General features: G+C 32.3%; 2 protein-coding genes across 3 annotated transcripts in view; both read left to right on the forward strand.

Moving 5' to 3' along the window:
• The window catches only part of LOC115884436 (inositol polyphosphate-5-phosphatase A), a 283771-nt gene extending 272513 nt beyond the window's left edge, over nt 1–11258 (forward strand). Inside the window, exon 9 of the mRNA XM_030903011.1 lies at nt 11141–11258. Coding sequence (XP_030758871.1) covers nt 11141–11182 — 42 coding nt within the window. The 3' untranslated portion in view covers nt 11183–11258. The remainder of the gene's footprint in view (nt 1–11140) is intronic.
• LOC115884437 (TWiK family of potassium channels protein 18-like) overlaps nt 1–17948 on the forward strand; it is a 333903-nt gene that overhangs the window by 293116 nt on the left and 22839 nt on the right. The window lies entirely within an intron of this gene.

Raw genomic sequence — 17948 nt, forward strand, 5'->3', positions numbered from 1 at the left:
TTTCGTCATCATGACAACCAAGATGACAACATCATGACTAGGTAGGGTTCCCAACTTGAGCATCGGCGATTCCGGGACAATTATCTTTAAGCTTTTAAATAATTGAAACAAAACATTAAATATTAGAGAAAAAAATATATTATGTGTGTAGTACACCCTTTTTTAGTTACCAGGTCCCGGCCAAGACAAAACTTTCGCCGGGACAAACTTTCTGATTCCTGGTTAATCCCGGCCAAACCGGGACGGTTGGGAACCCTATGATTAGGGAATGCAATCCTGCAAATGCTGGATCCCGCAAATGCGGGATCCCTCTGAGATTTCGCGGGATCCGCGGGATCGACACATTACTACTGGGTTCTATATCGATCTCGATCAAGGTCAAACCGCTTCGTTCCGGGCCGATACGTCGACGCTCCGAACACGGGGGATTCCCCTTACGGCTTGGCCATTAAAAATAAGTGAAACAAACATTGTTAGATTTCTTTCTGGCGTATGCGTGTAAGTGAAGAAAAGCGTTTAACTAGTACTTGTGGACAATTTCGTCAAAAAACTGCCGGACATAATTATCGGGACAAGCAAAATTTTAGGGTAAATTTAAAGTTGAATATCTGTTGAACGAAAAAAGATTTTGGGATGCGGTTTGGACCAGGTTTTAGATGCATATATTGTGATTAACATGCTATGTGGTTTTCGAAAATATACTTAGTGAATTCTCGCAAATTTACAATTTTAAAAAAATCGAAATTTTTACCAATCTGTATTGAAATTAGAAAAAATAATTTGATCATTTTTTAATTTTTTTTGTTTTAAGGAAAATACGACGTTATTTTGGAAAAATATGCATTTTTAGTCATACGTATGGTCCTTAATGGTACAAAAAGCTTTGTACATTCTGCATATGCCAAAAAATTATTGATATAGAGTGTATCTAAAAGCAGATAACTAACACAAGTTAAAAAAACTTAAACATCAGAATAATATTTTTATTTATAAAATAAGTAGATAAATTATAATAAAATTTAAGTTTATTTAATATTAAATATATTTTTTGAACACCCTGTATACATCGGTCCAAATTTCTGTACAGCTAGTTTAAGATACACACTATATCAATATATTGTGGGCCTATGCAAAATGTACAATGTCTTTTGTACCATTTAGGACCAAATGTATGACTATTGTTTACAGTCCCGCAATTTTGCAGATCCGCGGGATTGATTGCTAATCCCGCAGGTTTGCGGGATTGAGATTTTGGTGCGCATTCCCTAATCATGACAATTCGTCATGGTTGTTAATTTTTTTTTGGCAATTTATTTTTTTTTCTAAACTCTCCATTGTATTGACTTAGGAATATGGATAGGGAACAAATTCCTTTGTTCCCAGATAGGTATTTATATTTTGTTACTTATAATTTTAGGTTTTACTATTTGTTATTTTATTTGCTGCAGGAGCCAGTATCATCTATTCTTTATATGTATTGGTACCCCCTTTCTATGATAGAAATGTTAAAGACACCCGGTAAAATAAAAGTAAGTAGTTATATTTATCATCTTATTAAGAAAAAAGTAGAAGTAGTAGTTCAAAAATATTTCGAACCTCTCTTAACATAACAAATTAATACAATTAATTTTTTTCATTTTTTGGGTAGGTAGTTTATAGCTGGTTTATAGTAACCAGAAACTTTATTAATATACCTATTTTACTTTTGTTTTAGGATTAAAACTGGACTTGAAAATAGTCCAGAATCATGATTCTCGTAAAGTCTTCTTTGCTTGGATATTCACTTTCTTATTGCAATTAAGCAGTTTTTTTCGAAAATGAGATTTTTAATGTCCTTTAAAAAAATTGGCCGATTGTTTCCTGCAACAGTCAGTTCTTCTGCATTTAAAATTGGTAGGTGGGTGGAATAAACACTTATTATTATTTTTTATGTATAAATAAATATGTTTATAAAACAGTACAATTTTTGCTTTTTTTATAATTTCCCTTATAATAGTAGTATTCTTTCGTTCTGAAAGAAACTGCAAATTTTCACTTAAACGGATTTATTCCCTACACCACGTTCCCTTTACGTGGTTTGGGAATAAATCAGTCTAAGTGAACATTTTCAGTTTCAGAATGAAAGAATACTACTAATAATGGCTAATTGAAATTTCCCGCCAGCCAGAATGTGCGATAATGTCTTACAATACGTTTTATACCTATCTCTTTCTTTTTCATATAAAGCACACATAATAAAGAAAGATAGCAATAAAGACGTACGTCCTGCCATGGTCCTGCTAATTGGTTTCAAAATTGTTATTCTGAGTTGCACTACGGGAACGCGGTCCCACTCTTTACCATGATATTTGTCAGTCTCTTTTTATTTGTTTGTCTTTGTCATCGAGTAATAGCAGTATGTATGTACAAGGAGGACAGATAAATCAAACAGATCGGTCGACGCGTACAGTTGTCGCGCTAAATTCAAAATAAATTCCTTTTAGATAAATAGTTAATAAGTTGTAAATAGTTCTTTAAGTAGTTTTATCGTTATTGTTTTGTTACTTAGTGTAAAATAAATTGTGTTTAAATAAAGATAGAAAAATTTAAATAAATTTCAATAAAAGAGCCTTGAAAATGTTTACGCTACTCATATGATTTGTAATTAACTAAATGGAAAATACTTTATAGCATTAAAATCCTCCCATTTCGTCTGCTACTCTTTATTAATATCACTAAAAACTAATCCGAAAAAAAGAAACAGAAACAAGCAGAAAGCGGAAATTTTCATTAGCACAAAGCTACAATAGGAACTAAAAAAGACAAAACGGGTTATTTGTGAAAAACGTCTCGGCGGATAATATATATTCTGGCAACGGGAAAGCGGGATTGGAACAAGTAAAAAAGGCCCTTTTGTGTTCGACAACGGCAGTGGAAACTGTGTCCTTTTGCCAGAGAGACTTCTAATAATAGTAAGAGACACCAGCTTTGGGTTTGCGAATTTTGCTATATACATAGTTTACTTTTAATAGGTATCGAAGCGAGATGGCATTAAACCAGGTTTTTGTTTTACTTGTTAATAATATCCTTTTTGTTAATATGAAGTTAATTCTATATAGATGACACAGGGCCCAGAGTAGAATTTAACAACGCAAAAACTATAATAAAAGAAGCGATAGCCTCTAAATGAAAAATAAAAGAGATTATTTTTAATACTGTTGCAGACCCGTGTGGACTCGGCCTAAACTGACTAATATGTCACGCCCCCATATGACCTGGAATCGCATTAAAGAATAGACACCGTAATGATTCAGATCAAGCGTTCGAAAACAATCGAGTTCCACTGGAATGGAGGCGTACATACGAGAACATTCTAAATCTTCTCTATGCACCTAATGATCTAATGGACTATTCGAGAACTGTTTACCTATGGGCATAGTAGAAGGAAAAGCGTAGTTGCACTCTCCCAAATATTTTTTGCCAGTTTTTACAATCTGTCGAATATCGGCAGATTGCAGAGAGAGACTGCGAGGTTCGAGCGTTGAGTCTCAGCACAGAGACGGATTGACAAAAAATGAGTGCCTTACTGCGTGCTGCTATTGGTTGTAGTAATAATTCAAAAAATTGTGCTTTGAGTTGAGTTTTTTTTGAGAGTCATTTGTGATCATGTTTGTGTTTAGGTTAATTTCCTCATGACTGATTACTACTTAATAATTTGATATTATTTTCATTTAAATCTCAATTTTTTATCGATTTTACTTTTGACAACCATCCCTTGCTTGCTGTTTAACGAACCATCATTGAACAAAAATTTGCTAGTACCAAAAGTACCGAAAAAAAACTGAAAATCCCGGTTCCTTACCGTAATTACCGGTTCCGAAAAACAGCTCCGGTTCCGGAAACGCTATAACGTACCATAACCGTGAATTTCCCTATACAGGGTGAGTCTTAAATAAGTGCAAATATTTATAGGGGTAGTATATTTTGGTCCCAGAAATATGAGGATATTTCAGCGCATTTTTTTTGAAAAAAAATCTAGAATTTTTTTAGTTTTTAGTGAAAAAACATAATTTCTTGATAATATGGTAACTAGGGTCCAGAACCGGAAATTCTCGGTTCTTTTGAGATATCAAAGAACCGGGACTCGAAATTATTAATTCCCGGTTCTTTCGGTACCTTCGGGACTCGGTAACAATATCTAAAAAAATATTCTTTTATTTATTATGTGAGAAAGTAGTGATGCTATTTCTCATTCTTCACTTCTCTTTTCTTTTAAAATTTCTGTAATGTTTATTAACAATTATTGAAGTTTAAATATGTTATTTTATTATTTAGTACAATGTGTTGTTCAATGTATTAGTTATCCAATGAAAATCATCTAGCCAATATGTTACTGCAAAACAAACACGTTAATGTTAAAATTAAACTTGTTTTAAACTAAAAAAAAGTTGTAGAAAATCTTTGAAATATATAATAATATAAAAATATGTTATTATATATATTTTCCGTATTTCTTCCCATCAGAAGATTTTCCGATCTGAAGTCATAGATGATTCATCAAAATATCATAGGCACCCTATGATATTTTTATCAATATCTTATATAAATAGAGCCTATTTTGTATTCTGCCGAAAACTAAAGTATTCTCTCAGTAGTTACAATTATTAGACATTTTAAATAATCTTCCTTTTCTTTTTAGTAGTAAATAGTAGTAAAAGTCAGTAGAGTAGAAACCAACTGAAAAGCTGGTTTCCATTTGTTTCTAGATTTACAACCCAGCCTTTTGTACTAATACTTTTCTTTTATTTCTTTTCAATCCAAGTTGGCATATTCTTTGAACTATAAGTACTTTATCTGCCCTACTAACCCAGAGATATTCATTAGTTGCAATTGAATAGAAAAATCGACACAATACATCTTTAAAATCTTCACTCAATGGTTGAAAATAGAGATAGAAAAAAAATAAATGACGAAAGAAGCAGCAAAGAATGAAAGGAAAAAATTGGAGGCGCAACACAATGGACTGCTAACAACTGCGTGTAGCTGCGGCTTCGAAAACAGGAAGAGCTATTATCAGCTTCGCTCGTTTAAAGTAATTTAATTAAGCAGCAGCTGAGATAAGCTTCAGTCGTGCCGGGGATATTTAACGAACCAGAAGAGATATCTTTATTTGAAATAAAAATATATACATAATATATTTACTTATAAATGATTGAATAATTTAGTATCAAAAATAACATAGTTCTTTGTTTTGAAATACAAAATATGTTGCAAAATAAAAACACTAAATCACCACAATACACCAAAACACTTTTACTTTTACACTGGACGCGCGTTTCGCTAACCATGTTAGCATCATCAGCAGATGATTATAAACTAAAGTTTATAATCATCGCGCGTCCAGTGTAAAAGTAAAAGTGTTTTGGTGTATTGTGGTGATTTAGTGTTTTTATTTTGCTGTGTAACACCAAAGGTTCCAACCCTCAACTATAATAAAATATGTTAAAAAATTAAAAGTTTAATTTAATGTTCTATTAAGGTTTATTAAATTTTGTTGGTTCTAAAGGTATTCAATGTTTGTTTTGATTTAGTTTGGTCTAATAAAAAAATATTTTATATTATCTAATAACCCATCAGATAATCATATACCGGGTGCGTCTCAAAATTGGCTCACCCCTATAACTTTTTAATTTTTTCAGATAAAAAAGAGATTTGGTATATTAGTATAAGCCATAAATTAGGATTGATTGACGATTTCAATTGTTTTCGATCACTTCCTGTTTTACCGGAAACGACTACAAATTTTGATTTTTAAATGGCACCTTCGGTATTTTTTTACTTTATTTGATAAAAAATTACACTCTGAATAGAATGACGTCAACTTTTGACATTTTCTCATATGGTTTATTTGAAATTGTAGCATGCGGTTCATAACGAAAATTTGACTCGAAATACCAAGTGTTTGGTACGAAATTATTCGTAAAAAATGCTTTATAATAAATGGTAGCATAAATAGATATGATAAAAAAATACGATTTGGGCATCTTTTAACCGGCCAGGACAAGGCACGAAAAACATTACACGATTAAACCTATTTTTCCAAGGTTCCTTGGTTCAAAATTAGTATTTTTAACACAGCCATCAGCCATGGCACTCCAGATTGAGATTTAAAATACGACTTTTTTAAAACGAAAAAATCAAAAGTTGACATATGATATGTCATTCTATTCAGAGTGTAATTTTCTATCGATTAAAGTAAAAAAATACCGAGGGTGTCATTTAAAAATCAAAAGTTGTAGTCATTTCCGGTGAAACAGGACGTGACCAAAAACAATTGGATAAGTCAATCAATCCTAATTTGTGGCAATACCAAATCTCGTTTTTTTATCTAAAAAATGAAAAAGTTATAGGGGTGAGCCACTTTTGAAACGCACCCGGTATAAGCGATACCAAATACGTTAATGGTAATAAAATACGTCATTGGGAGCGCAATTATTAAATTTATTGTTGCCAATCATGGACATATTCGGCGCTGGGCTGACTAACTGGAATTTAAATTTCCCGTTGTCGATTTAGGTGGTAGCTCTGCTGTAAAAAATGTCAAACTGCAACATTTATTTATTTATTGCCTGACATTTTTATTCATTTTGACACTTTAGTTTTATATTACGAGTTTTTGTTTAATTGAGTTTTGTTGTGATACTTTAACCTTAATTTTTTTTACTAGCAGACCTTGCAGTCGAAATTTGTTCTTTTTAGAAACGCTTGTAGTGCAAAGTGTACAAGATGCCGAAGCAGCTTAACAGCCGTTGCAAAAACTCATCGCAATCTTTTTAAAATATTTTAAACAGGAAACCGGTAATAATAATCCTCTATTTCCCTTATGTGTAGTTAATGAGGTGAGTTTTGTTGATGTAAATAATAACTGTTTATATATTTATAATTAATTAATTTTTGTTTTCTAAAATATTGTGAATTATAGAAAATATGTAAAAGTTGGCAACGCTGTGCCGGTCAAGCTTAATTACGTGACTAAAAGTTTATTTGGTATACCGGGTGCGTCTCAAAAGTGGCTCACCCCTATAACTTTGTTAAGTTTACAGTTAAAAAAACGAGATTTGGTATATTAGTATATGACATAAATTAGGATTGATTGACCTATTCAATTGTTTTCGGTCACTTCCTGTTTCACCGGAAATGAGAACAACTTTTGATTTTTAAATGGCACCCTCGGAATTTTTTTACTTCATTCGATAGAAAATAACTGAATAGAATGACAGATCATATGTCAACTTTTAACATTTTTGCATATGGTTTATTTGAAATAATAACTTGCGGTACGTAACGAAAATTTGACTCAAAATACCAAGTGTGTGGTACCAAATTATTCGTAAAAAATGCTTTTTCCAAATATATGAGCCACCCTCATTCCATTTGAAAAAAATGAGATATGACTAAAAATACGATTTGAGCATTTTCTAACTGGCCAGGACAAGACAGTAAAAACATTAGACGATCAAATCTATTTTTCTAAGGCTCCTTGACTAAGAATTAACATTGTTTTTAACATAACCATGTCACTCTAGATTGAATTTTAAAATTCAATTCTGTTTTAAGCGAGAATGTCAAAAGTTGACATATGATATGTCATTCTATCCAGAATGTCATTTTCTATCGAATAAAGTAAAAAAATTCCGAGAGTGCCATTTAAAAATCAAAAGTTGTAGTCATTTCCGGCGAAACAGGAAGTGACCGAAAACAATTGAATACGTCCAATCAATCCTAATTTATGTAATATACTTACATACCAAATCTGGTTTTTTATCTGAAAAAACAAAAAAAGTTATAGGGGTGAGCCACTTTTGAGACGCACCCGATATATAAATATACCTCGATTTCGCCTAGAAAAGTAAATCCAACCAACGCAAATGGCAAAATACAAGATTAGAGCAACAAGAAAAGTCATTATCGGCATGCTAAAGCGATTTAATTAACCCCCCGCAGCAGGAAAGCAGATAAGCCAGACCGCGTTCTGTTTAATGAACGAAAAGAGATACGATTGGCGAAAAGGTGCGCGTAATTGATGATCTATACTCCCTCTAAAACTGTATTGTCGGTCTTATCTCTCCGGTTTCCACTCAATAACGCAATTAGAGAAGGGACTGGGCGCAGGGTGGCGCGCTATTAACACCCTGGCTCGCAGTGCCACCTCCTCCCCCATTTGTTAGAGGCGTAAATGACGTCCTGCTCTTTAGTGGTTGGCTTCCTGGGTCCTGGTCTCGCCTTTCCTGTCATAGAATTATTACCCATTTTTCATTTTTGCCAACGGGTCCTCCTTTTATAACTATTTTTAAAAATTTGAACAATAGGAATAATATAACTTTATTAAGACATGTAAACATACATTAAATAACATATTAGTGCCAAAGCATAGTGTAGTCAGTACCTGTTATTGTTATAGCTATTGAACCATGTAGGCACTCATTAACTCCAATTTACTCAAAATTAGATTAAAAAATTCGTGAGAAACAAATTCATAAATAAACTATAAAATTGACTGAAATTTAAATCAGAATAATAACGAACATACATTCAAAAAAATCCATAAAAGAAGAAATTCTACATCAACTCTCCTGCAACATTTAATTAATACGTACCTACTATTTATTTTTTATATTTAATAGAAACTGTTTACGTTTAAACTTAAAAACAGAATTCATGCATAATTTGTTACTACATGATTGACAATATGCTGATGCTATATCATTTTGACAGTGTTTGTGAAAAAAGTTTGAGGTAGTTATTGCAAATATTTCGATTTTTTGCAAAGTCCTAACAAATATTTTTTCTATAATTTATAATATTAACTAAATATAGCATCTAATTGGGAATCCATGCATAATTTCTTGGTACATGATATATGTTTCATTATTTTTACTACACTGACTTCTACTTGATTCCTAGTTACCATCGAATTAAATGGGATTCTAAATATACCTATACAGGGTTGTTCACCACATACGACACGGAATATTGTAGCTAAACGATTAGATTTTTACAAATTGTAAGTTTTGGGTTCGTTGAAGAATTAGAGCTACAATTTAAAAATATTTTTACAAGATACAGAGTGTCCCAAATAAATAAAAAATATCAAACTTGCATTTTTTTAAATGGAACACCCTGTATATTATTGCATTTTTAGTTTCTATGATTAAAATAAAGGTTAATTTGATTAAGGTTTATTATACTTAAACCTTACCGTTTTTGAAATATTTTCAATTTTGTAAAATTGCAGTATAAATTTTAAGGGTTCATTTCTCCGAGGGTATCAAAGTTTTTAATATTAAATATTTACTGAAGTTTATTTATTGATCAGTTATTGTGTTGCAATAATAAAAATTTTACTACCTTATACAGAGTGTCTAAATATTTGTTTTAAATAATTATTAGCTTTAAATGGCAATAACTTGTTTAATTTAAGTGGAACACCCTGTATATTTTATGAGAATCAGATGCACAATTTAATTGTCTATCAAATTGTATTATACCATTTTTTACCTATCTCTTCAAGCTTCCGTAGAAAATGCATTTTCTTGTAATTTAGAACTCATTTATCAATATACCCATGGAATACTGACATTTTAGATTATTTTTAAAGATGTACCAAATTTTTAAAGAGTACAGATACTAATATTGTCAATATAGTTCGTTTATTTCATTAAAAAAATTAAAAAAACTGTTTAAATATTTGTTAAAGAGACTGTTGCGCTGATTAATAGTAATTGCTCCAAATACTAAAAAACTGAATTATTTATGTGTATTAGACAGTGTAGTAAAAAAACTAACACCTTAAAAATGATATTTCATTTTTTGACAAATGCCTATTTATAACAACAGAGACGTTCATTTTCATAACTTATTATTATATTGATTTCTGATTCAAATCCACATTTATTTGCAATAATTTATTAACGAACACAATTAAGTATGTAATTAATTAGTATTTGGGCGGAAACACTGGTGGTATATTTAATTAATGGTATACTCTTTTATAAAGATTTAAATAGTTTTCTTTTTGCATACAAATCGGCTAGTAATATCATCGTTTTACTAAAAACGATAATATTACTAGCCTGTACATTTTGTACATTTGTTGTTTTAAAAACAATCTAAAATGTCTAATATTCCATGGGTATATTGATAAATGAGGTCTAAATTATAAGAAAATGCATTTTCTACGAAAACTTGAAGGGATGGATATAAAGTGGTATAATACAGTTTGATAGACAATTAAATTGTACATCTGATTCTCATAAAATATACAGGGTATTCCATTTAAATTAAACAAGTTATTGCCGTTTAAAGCTAGTAATTATTTAAAACAAATTTTTAGACACTCTGTATAAGGTAGTGTAATTTTTATTATTGCAACACAATAACTGATCAATAAATAAACTTCAGTAAATATTTAGTATTAAATACTTCGATAACCTCGGAGAAATGAAGCCTTAAAATTTATACTGCAATTTTACAAAATTGAAAATATTTCAAAAACGGTAAGGTTTAAGTGTAATAAATCTTAATCAAATTTACCTTTATTTTAATCGTAGAAACTAAAAATGCAATAATATACAGGGTGTTCCATTTAAAAAAATACAACTTTGATATTTTTTATTTATTTGGGACACTCTGTATTTTGTAAAAATATTTTTAAATTGTAGCTCTTATAGTCCTTCAACAAACCCAAAACTTACAATTTGTAAAAATTTAATCGTTTAGCTACAATACTCCGTGTCGTATGCGGTGAACAACCCTGTATAATATTAAAGAGACCTAGAAGAAAGCCAAACCTAAGATGGAATCATGATATTAGTAAATTAGCGGTGATAACTTGGGTCCGCATAGCCAACAATAAACAATAATGGGCCCAACTACAAAGAGAGTATCAAACATGTGAGGGAGGCTACACCATAATTGTAAATGGTTGAATAAGCTGAAAATCATGATGACGATGATAAATATATCACAAATATAATTTTTATTTGATAAATGAAGAATTAAAAGTACACGTATCTCATTAGTTTCGAATATTCGACGACCTACTCTAATTTTTAATAAAAATGTCAGATAACTGTCACTAATGTCATATATTCTTTTTTAGGCACACTATATGACTACTACTGTGCAAAATAAGTTCAGATAAGCGGCTGATAACTGAGTAAGGTGTAGTTATGGTCTGGCCGCCCGGATGCAAGCATGTATTTCCGGCCTGCCTGACGAGACCCTGCTTCCCTGTGTTTGCAGCTGCAAGTAACCAGATCTTCCACAAGTCTAATTAGGTATATTAGTCTAATTAATAGACCAAATAAAAACACGCTAAATTTGCAGTATTGTGAAAAATAGTATTCGAGTCTAGTCGATAGTCAAAAGTGTTTGTGAAAAAAGTTTGATGCAGTCGTTGCAAAGATCTTAAGTTTGTGAAAAGTTCTAAAGATTTTTTGACTATAATGCATAATATTAACTAAACATGCAGCTAATTTGGAATCCATGCATAATTTGTTACTACATGATGCACATTTTTTTAATCAGAGATATAAAATTATAGTTTAAAGCCAGCAGGTGTAATTAGATATACTAGACTAATGAATAGCCTAAAAAATAATTTGCATTCTTATGAAAAATAGTATTGAAGTCTAGAAATATCCCGATGCTATATTATTTCGACAGTCAAAATTATTGGTGAATAAAGTTTGCGGCAGCCTTTCTAAAGACTTTGAGTTTGTGAAAAGTCCTAAAGATTATTTTCTTATTGCATAATATTATCTAAATATAGCAGCCAATTTGGTAATGCACAATTTGTTCCTTTATGGCATATACTTTCTAATCAGGGATACAAAATTATAGTTTAAAGCCAGCAGTCTAATTAGGTATATTAGACTGATGAATATATTAAGTAATAATTCATTTAAGTTACAGTCTTATGAAAAATTGAATTGAAGTCTAGCCAATATCCCCATGCCATATTTTACCAATCAAAAGCGTCCATGAAAAAAGTTTAAGGCAGTCGTTGCAAAGACTTTCAGTTTGTAGAAAGCTCTAACCGGTACGTTTTCTATAATGTGTAATATTAACTAAATATAGCATCAAATTTGGAATTGATGCCATAACTTGTTACTCCATGATATACATTTTCTAACCAGAGATATAACATTTGGTTTAAAGCTAGCACTCTTATTAGGTATAATACTTTGCTATATAAAGTATGTTAAAAAGTACCCACTCATACTTAACAAATTAGTTATGAAGTTCTTTGAAACTACCAAATCAATTATTATTGTATATTTCTTATAATCAAGTTTCAATAAAAAAAAATCTGATCATTTTGTCAAAAATTATCAGATTAAAAAGTACGTCAAAAGTGTTAACAGTAGACATATAATATGTCGTTCTATTCAGAATGCCATTTTCTATCAAATAAAGTGAAAAAAATATCGAAGTTACCATTTAAAACTTAAAAGTTGTAATCATATCCGGTGAAACAGATAGTGATCGAAAATAATTGAATACGTGAATGAATCAATCCTAACTAACATACCTGATATCGTTTTTAATCTGAAAAAATATATATGTTATAGGTATGAGCTACTTTTCAAAAACTAACCCGGTGTTTTTCAAAAAATTGCCCATCCCTGTAACATTTATATTTGTATATTATAAACATTGCAAAACCTTAGAAAATCATTACTCATCTTTTAAAACAAATATCAAATAAAATCTAATTTAATTACATTTTTAACAGACAGTCCACGAAAAAAAATAGTCACGTTTTTCGATTTTCTTGAAAATAAAAGAAAAAAGAACAGAAAATTCTTCGTTGGCGGCCTGTCAGCGGCAAACCCGTTCCCCAAAAAATTTCCCCCAAAAAGAAACGGGAGCGAGGCCGTATCGGCAGAAAAATTGTCTCCGCCATGTCCTAAACAGACATATTTATCTTTTTCGCTTGAATTAAACAGGACAATCCGTGCGATAAAGTCGTGTCCTGCTCCGTATCAGATTTATTCCAGGAAAATAAAAAAAATAACTGGAAAAGGTTCCTCCTGTAAAATTTGGAAAATAAGTTTGTTATGGTAATACTTTTATTGTCCACTATTATAATAAAAAATATGCATTACTTTTAAAAACCCTCAACTTATTTATTGTATAGTAATGCTAAGACACTCTATTCCAAAAATTACTAGGTTAGGTTAGGTTGCAGGGGTTTGGGATCCTGTTTGATCACTCACTCGGAGGTCTTGCGCCATTTGCGATACTCCTGTATTATTGTACCAAACCTTCCTTTCATTCTTTCTTTGCGCTAAAGTACTTCCAGCTCTTTGTAACAAGGCAACGATGTCGCTGATTCCGCCTTTGCTGCTTCCTCTAGTCCTTCCAAAAAACCTTGCCCTAAAGTTTAAAAGCATCGGTATTCCAGTGCCGGACAGTGGCACATCAGGTGCGCTATGATTTCTTCTTCCTCTCCGCATTCTGGGCAGTAGTCGTCGTTGGAAATCTTCCATCTCACGAGGTTTACCCCCGTGGTGTAGTTTCCAGTGATGACAGTTATGCATACTTGTTCTTTTTGTCCTCTAGTATAGTTCAGTCATTGGAGATTTTTGCTTGAAAAAAAGTCCGGAAGTTTTGCAACTTTGCAGGTTTATAGGTTTTGGGGTCGCTAACTAAAATCCATAAAATGCACATTTCCAGACATGCCGCCGGCGCCGCCATCTTGCCAAGATGGCGCCCAAAATCGGTATTTTGTAAATATCTCGAAAACTATGCGTTTTTCGCAAAAATTTAAGGAGATCAAAATTAAAGAGAATAAAATTTCCTATACAAAAGATTCTATGAAAATTTTTGCTAAAGTCAAACGTTTAGGCACAAAATTCCTGGGAATTTTAGAATTTTGCGTAAAATATGATATATTACGTATAGTCGATTTTCCGAAATCAAATGTAGATTAGGGTTCACTAAAACTAGTTTTAGTTTAGTTTCTTCAATTTTGTCATGAAACAGTGGCGTATCATTAACTCGCTCATTAATTTATGAATAATTAATTTTCATTATTGAAAATGTGTACTTGTTTCCACACCACCCAAGTATTTTAACGTGGTCTCCCCGGAGGCCTATTCCACTAGGTAAATTAAAAACTTACCTGCACAAGCCCGACGGACCTGGCTCGTTGATGTAAAGTCGATCGTGTCTGCTGTGCTGGGCTCATCAGGGTGGTCTCTCAATTCGTCCAACTCTTCATCTTCAGCCGCCAGAGGGATATCTACAGGCAAGTCCAACTCCTCTTCATTGGATTCGTCGAGTGACACTTCAGTGGACTTCACAGGATTTCCCATTGCAGTATGCACAAATCATTGAACATTTTAATCCTGCTTTTCTGCATCCGCAGGCTTTACCACAGTTCTTGGTTTTGCATTTACAGGATAAAAATGCCAATAGGGATTTTAGAGCTGGATCTGTCAATGTTGTGACTGGAGTAATGCCTGTTTTTGTTTTCTTCCAACCCCATTCTTCGGCATCTTTGGTACAACCAGACCAATGCTGAACCTGGTGATAAATTCGCAATGAATGCTGTCCAGTTCGACCAATTAATTATTCATAAATTAATTATTATCATATTAAACGAATTAATGATACGCCACTGTTTTATGACAAAATTGAAGAAACTAAACTAAAACTAGTTTTAGTGAACCCTAATCGACATTTGATTTTAGAAAATCGACTATACATACATATATCGGTGTATCGTACTTTACGCAAAATTATAAAATTTCCAGGGATTTTGTGCCGAAACGGTTGACTTTAGCGAAACTTTTCATAGAACCTTTTTTATAGGAAATTTTATTCTCTTTAATTTAATAATAATTTCGTAAAAATTTCTCTCCTCAAATTTTTACGAAAAACGCATAGATTTCGAGATATTTACAAAATACCGATTTTGGGCGCCATCTTGACAAGATGGCGGCGCCGGCGGCAAATCTGGAAATGTGCTTTTTATGGATTTTAATTAGGAACCCCAAAACCTATAAACCTGCAAAGTTTCAAAACTTTCGGACTTTTTTCCTAGCAGGCCCCTTTTTTGATCCCCAATGACTGAACTAAGTACCGTATGATCGAATAAAAACGGCGTCAGCTATGGCTATGAAATGAAGATCGCTGTCATTTTATATGTAAAATTATATGGGAAATGTCATCGATCGTCATTTCCAAGCCAACTGGACGCCGTTTTTTTTCGATCATACCGTAGTTGTTTTGTCTTTTTGCTATCCACTGGCCACGTGCTTCAAGCTGTATCGCAGTTCTCACGGTGTTGCCACGTCACTTGATCGTCACAAGTCGTGGGTCTTCTGCCACGGCCTCTCCCCTGGCCTCGTTGTGGCATCTGTCTGTCCGCTTCTTGGTTGCCCACCACATTGCTGTGGCCTGGCACCCAGCACAGAGTGGTCCCTCCTTGACGCAGCCAGGTCGGTGCTTCTTGGCAGTCCATCACAGTTTTCGATCTCACTGATTGCATGGTGATGCTTTTTAAAGCGCCCAAACTGTCAGTGTTTATCGAAGTAAAAGAGTTTCGAGTTTATCACGGTATTTCCTATTGGTTATCAGCGATTTTCCCTCGTATACAACTGGCCGCTTTTTTATAGGGTGATCCTCTGCTTGTAGAACATTACAAACATCCGATCATCCGATAGTTTTAGAAGAAGATGCCTATACCTTTGTCTCCAGAAGTTACCGAAGCATCTGTGTAAATTTATGTAATTTAGTCCAATCTACTGCTACCAATAACTTGTACTAGAACGTTTATTTATATTTCGCTTTTTTATCTGGGTCTCTCTACTAAATATAAGTATATGAATCTATTTTTAATTGGTTTTTCCACTCATTGAAATCTTGCGACTTCATTGCTGTCAAGTTTAAACTAATACTTATTACACGTCTTTCAAAAGTGAATTAAATTTGATTGGAATTAAAATTAAAATAATTAAAAAGTATAAATAGAATGTTTAATGGAATTTTTAGATATTTATAGACATTTTTTTAAAAAGTTAAAAGTAATTTTGGTGTATTTTTAGTGTATTTATTAAAATATACAATTTGAGTTAAAACCTTTGGCTTTAAATCAACAAATAAAATACCATTAGCAAATGATTAGAACTATTTACTAGTTTTTATTTAAACTAGTTAACTAGTCCAAGTGTTGAAAAAGTATTCTGGGGCAACTGTTAAAATTGCCTTATATCTATCAAAAATAGTAGATAAAATAGTACTTTAACCCCAAGGGCAGCGAGGATAGGTTAGAAACTTTATTTCTTCTCGCACGTTTTTTAATTGCTTCCATTTTTGAAAATTTTTTTATTCCTCTTCATAAGTTATTCGGGATTTAAATAGAAGTAGTTTGGATATGGCTTTTGTCGCCTTAGCCTGAATATCTGTTGGTAATTTACTTATTTCGTTTTGAGCCATTTCTGGTTCCAATTCAATCAGCAATCGACACGAAAGAGAATAAAAAAATATTGACTCAAAACTGACAACTAAAGAGACAGCTTTATTTATTTGTCAAATTACATAGAAACCAACGCCAACCCAGCACAATATTTTTTCTAGTCGTAATAAATTCCTTGAAATAATAATTTCTGAATATTTTTTAAAACGTAACTCACTATGGAAAAAATATTGTTTTATACACGACGATAAAATTGCATTATCGTCTTCCGAAATTAATCTTTTCGGTCGAAAATAACTATTTATTAACTAGTCCGAGTGTTGAAAAAGTATTTTGGGGTATTGTGGTTAATTTGAGTTGTTTTTATTATTTTTTCAGTCGTAACAGGTTAAATTTATTTTATTAGAATAAAAACCTTCAGATTAAACAAAATTATTCATATTACTTTTTAAAGAACCGAATTATTTTTACAGGCTTTGTATTACTTGGAACCAAGACACTGAGGCTATAAGACTATAACGAAAAACACTTCGAATTAAGTCTAAAGTACTTCTTTAGTATCATTAAACTACCTTTTCGTTTATATTTACGAGGCATTAAAGCCCTTTTTCTCACGACACAGTTTCTAGTGTTGCCAGATTGGGCTACTTATATCAATTTGGAAGAATTTATATCTATTTGTAAGATAAAGTTTGTGGGACAAATGTTTATGAAGCTCAGCCCATTCTTTTGTGCAATTTTTTTTGGTTGTTAAAGTAAACCAGTACCAGAATCTTCGTTTGCCGTTGTTTCTTAGCCTCAACCTACTGAACTGTTTATTGAGGAGACAGTGTGCTGTAAAAAAACGTAACATCCCGAAGATTGATCTTACTTAAATCAAGGATTATCTTTCATTTTTCTCGGTCGGAAAGCCTGAGAAATTTCTTCGAGTGTCTTAGACCGTTCGAGGGTTCCCATTCCAGGTTACGGATGGAGTCTTCCAGATTCTTGAGTTCCGCGTTAAGTTGGTTTCCACTTGTGAAGCAGAACATTTCTCGACCAGTCAGTGGAGTGTTCGCTCCTTTTCTAGCTAGAATGTTTGTTTTTTCATTACCTTCTATCCCTTAGTAGGCTGGCTCACAGAGTAGGTGTACGTTACTTCCTTTGCCTAATTTGTTCAGCTTCTCTAGACATTCTTAGTTAAAATTTCTTATAAACTCATACCTTAAATAGGAAGGTTATTAATGTGTGTTGTTACATAGAACATTTTGTTAGAATTACGGGTATGTATGATAAACTCTGGCAACACTGCATCTTCCCTCCGTGCCTCTAAGGCAGTTAAGAGCTGGGATCTTTGCTTTTTGAACGCTGTCATGTCCATAAAAGTTCTGGATGGAGGTGGACTGAGATGACAGCATGCGATAAAAGTTACTTGTTATTCGTATCCAGAAAATGTGTGCTTTCAGGACCTATGCAGCGAGGAAATGGAAGAGTTTAATGT

Source organism: Sitophilus oryzae, unplaced genomic scaffold (genome assembly GCF_002938485.1).
Source record: "Sitophilus oryzae breed Bouriz unplaced genomic scaffold, Soryzae_2.0 scaffold_249_pilon_pilon, whole genome shotgun sequence".
Taxonomy (NCBI): domain Eukaryota; kingdom Metazoa; phylum Arthropoda; class Insecta; order Coleoptera; family Curculionidae; genus Sitophilus; species Sitophilus oryzae.